General features: G+C 34.0%; 1 protein-coding gene across 4 annotated transcripts in view; it reads right to left on the bottom strand.

The window, feature by feature from the left end:
- Positions 1–3,671: 3,671 nt before the first annotated feature.
- Positions 3,672–4,227, bottom strand: part of LOC127494952 (retinoic acid receptor RXR-gamma-A) — a 23,573-nt gene continuing 23,017 nt past the window's right edge. For all 4 annotated transcript variants that reach the window (XM_051861209.1, XM_051861210.1, XM_051861206.1 and 1 more), the window contains one exon: positions 3,672–4,139. In XM_051861209.1, the coding sequence (XP_051717169.1) occupies positions 3,992–4,139 (148 nt within the window). In that variant the 3' untranslated portion in view covers positions 3,672–3,991. The remainder of the gene's footprint in view (positions 4,140–4,227) is intronic.

Below are 4,227 nucleotides of genomic sequence, written 5' to 3'. Positions count from 1 at the left end.
TCTCCTGTTGGCCAGAAACTTTAATTAACCACTGCAGCCCAATTAAAGCATGATGATGTAAAGACTAGAGGATCAAACCTCCCACACACACACACACACACACACACACTGGTTTCCATGTTTTATGGGGACTTCCCATAGATGTAATGATTTTTATACTGTACAAACTGTATATTCTATCCCCAACGCTAAACCTACCCCCGACACTTCATTTAGTATGATTTATACGCTTTTTTCCTCATGGGGACCAAAAAAATTTCCCCATAAGGTCAACATTGAATGGTATTACTATCCTTGTGGGGACACACACACACTAGACAACAGCAGCAGTGACAGCACCAGCGCATTTGTTTGCTGACAGAAGAGTGACCTCTGTTAAAATGTCCTTGGATCTCATGGGTCAAAATGGGTCAAAATGAAGCTTTTTAATCAAATTCAGAGAAACCAAAAGATGTCATTGCAGAGGTCCTGCACTTTTCCTAGACTTTATTTTGTTGTCACAGATGGTGTTTGACCTTTCTAATGTGGTCATGAAAATTAAACTATGTAACTATCACCAAAAAGCCCAACAGATTTCTCTTGTTTCACTCTCATGAGTCACTCGATCTGGTCAAAGAGTTGGTTTTATGTAGGTGGTCAAGGACATTCAAGTGTTTGGTGATTGTTTGTGCGGTTGATAATGTATGTATATGTCTCAGATAGCTGCCAGAGTTGTTTCATAAGCCGAACTGAGAAGGATGGTGGCGTAATGACCTCTTAATACCCAAAATCAAACCAAATCCAACAATGTAGTCATTAAAATACTATATTGTGCTATGTAATAAATGTTTCAGCTTTTCTCTCAGTTCCTGTCGCAATAAAATGACCATGTGCTGTGAAGAAACTTAAGAGAGAGAGAGAAAACATCCTCTTTGTGGGAAATGGTTTTTGTTCTGAAGTAATGTCTTTCAGATGTTAAAGCAGTGTACCACACCTACAAACACAATGCAGTGATTATTTCAATCCTCTGGTTTATTCATGTGCTTCAAAAAGTCAACATTGCCTCAGGGACACCCACTATTCAGACGCATTAGTCCACATGTCCCCAACAATCAAAGGCAATACAGTCAGACTCTGTTCAGACATTGTTGTTAATAGTCTGAACAAAGTTCGAGAAAATGAAAAAATCAAAACCTTAGAGACAGCCAATGTTCTTACTTTGGATTTTTAAGGACAGTATAGGTCACTTTATTGAGTGTCTCATATTACAATATCAATGTTGTTCTAGCACTGGTACAGATGTATTCATCTTTGCACTACAGCTGTTATTGACACAGGTACTGTGAAGTTTGTATCATACTACTCATTGCTCAGTCATCACTTTGATGCCAAAAATATATATCTTGTAGACCTTTTAAAACTCATGTAACCTATGAAATATTTACTGATGCACTAAATAGTTATTAACTGAATTTCAAAGTGTTACATTGTACAGTGTACATAACTTTATTAAATATATTTCTTAAATATATGACTCAAAAATACATAAACTACCATCAAAAGTTTGGTGTTAAAAAAAATCAGTTTTTTAATACGTTTGAAAGAAGTCTCTTATGCTCACCAATGCTGCATTTATTTGATCAAAAATAAAGTAAAATCAGTGATATTGTGAGATATTATTTCAATTTTTAAAAAACTGTTCTCTATTTGAACATATTTTAAAATGTAATTTATTCCTGTGATGGCAAAGCTGAATTTTCAGCATCATTACTCCAGTCTTGAGTGTCACATGATCCTTCAGAAATCATTCTAATATGCTGATTTGCTGCTCAAGAAACATTTCTTACTATTATCAATGTTGAAAACAGTTGTGCTCCTTAATTTTTTTGAGGAAACTGTGATACATCAGGATACTTTGATGAATAGGAAGTTCAAAATAACAGCATTTATTTGAAATAGAAATAATTTGAAACAACGTTAAGCCTCAATTCTCACTTTTAATCCATCATTGCTGAATAAAAGTATTAAAGGGTTAGTTCACCCAAAAATGAAAATAATGTCATTTATTATTCACCATCAGGCCATTCCACACCTATAAGACCTTCGTTAATCTTCGGAATGCAAATTAAGATATTTTTGTTGAAATCCGATGGCTCAGTGAGGCCTGCATAGCCAGCAATGACATTTCCTCTCTCAAGATCCATTAATGTACTAAAAACATATTTAAATCAGTTCATGTGAGTACAGTGGTTCAATATTAATATTATAAATGTCATTGCTGGCTATGGAGGCCTCACTGAGCCATCGAATTTCAACAAAAATATCTGAATTTGTGTTCCGAAGATGAACGAAGGTCTTACGGGTGTGGAACGACATGAGGGTGAGTAATTTTCATTTTTGGGTGAACTAACCCTTTAATTTAAAAACAATCTTACTGACCCTAAACTTTTGTATATACTGTATGTATTAAAAATAGTCCTAAATATATACAAAATAGTGTTATTATTAATGCATTAAATATATTGGGTTCAAATATATACTTGTTATATTTCTGTTATATCTATAATGTTCCTGTATAATGACAATATAAACAAAGAGCTTGACTTGACTATAGTAATCTAGTGTAGATACAGGGGCAATCGTGATATAATAGTGATATAATTTCATGGTTTCTCATCAGCTATATAACTGTGCAAACTTTTGCAGTGCATATTGGTAAACTGATGTTTATGAAAGAAATTTCTATCTAAATGGATCCACAATCCATACAGAGATGGACTGTGGATTAAATTTATATAAGGAATAGATTTGGTAGAGTCAGTGAAAATGTGTTTTTAGGACCTGGTATGGATCAAATCCAGTGTTCAGTGCTTTTGCTTGTTCATGTGTTATATCCACCACCATTACTTTGCACCGTTGATGTGAATGAGCAGGAAATGATACTGATGGCTCTGAAACAGATAAAAATTTTGATGCAGCCATTTCACAGGTGAGACTGAATTGTTTGCTATCTTGTTACATTTGTGGTATGTCTATGGTTATTCAAGAAATCATATAATCACATATTGTTATGGCATTGTTATCAAAACACATGAACACATAAAGTGCATTTTCAGTTCCATAAAAACCATCAGTCTAGACACACAACAGAGACAGATGAAAGAAGCACATTTCATTCATGCCTGCTGAGAAACGCATTAATGGTGTTCCTTTTCTGCCTGTTCCAGACGTTTTACAAGTGCTTTTTAATTTTAGGGAAAAAAAGTTTCCCAACCAGTGAGTCACAAAATAATTGATTTAGAACAATCAGACAGACCCGAACAACACTATGACACCTCACTTTTACTTGGAATGTAACATTGTCACATTAAATAGTATTCATATTTTAGTTGTTTCATTAAATAAATATATTTATAATAAGATATAAAATATATTATAAATTAGTAATAGTAAAAGATTTAAAGAATTTCACTTCTTTGACAAAAAAACAAACAAACAAACAAACAAACACCAAAGACCTAAATAACGTGATTCATTTAAACAAGAAAACTGCTTGTGAATGTGTTTCTGAGAAGGAAGGTGAATCTGGGTTTCATTTTACAACTCTTATTTGTATAGCTTGTTTGTTAAAGGTTTGTATTTAAGTGGATATATTCATGCCTGAAGATTATTTCAAAGTAAGGCAAGAGCAAAACATTTGAAAAGACTTTTATTTTCACAGAATTCTAAACTCATTGCTGGTGACTGTTTATACAGTTTTGCACTGAATTAAATATTTTCACATTTAGTTGTTGGAGCTATCACAGTTGGTAAAATCTATGTACAAAATAAAGGTTTACAGTACTCTTACATTTTACTTTAACAGTGTCTCTTTCTTTGAAAATACCAATACAAATCTTTTGTATGTTTTTTTTTTTCTTCACATTGTGCTTGGTAAAAAATAAGAACTTCTTTTTTGTTATAATGGGGTTAAGTGTGCGCTGGGGGGTATTTACATGCAGTAAGACTTTTGTCATGTGATTTGATGCGGTGCTTCCAGCATCTCCATGAGGAAAGTGTCTATAGGTGTGTCTCCGATGAGTTTGAAGAAAAACAGGTGCTCCAGGCACTTCAGTCCTATGGAGCGCAGAGCGGGCAGACGGAGGAGCAGCTTGGCAAACCTGAAAAGAGAAAAAACGCTTAGACTCCACAACTGTACCTGCATGACCTACATACTGTATCTGTTTACACTAATAAAGAGCCAAAGTC

Source organism: Ctenopharyngodon idella, chromosome 15, assembly GCF_019924925.1.
Source record: "Ctenopharyngodon idella isolate HZGC_01 chromosome 15, HZGC01, whole genome shotgun sequence".
Lineage (NCBI taxonomy): Eukaryota > Metazoa > Chordata > Actinopteri > Cypriniformes > Xenocyprididae > Ctenopharyngodon > Ctenopharyngodon idella.
Note: the sequence above shows the minus strand (reverse complement) of the source record. Positions and strands in the feature narration are given on the sequence as shown.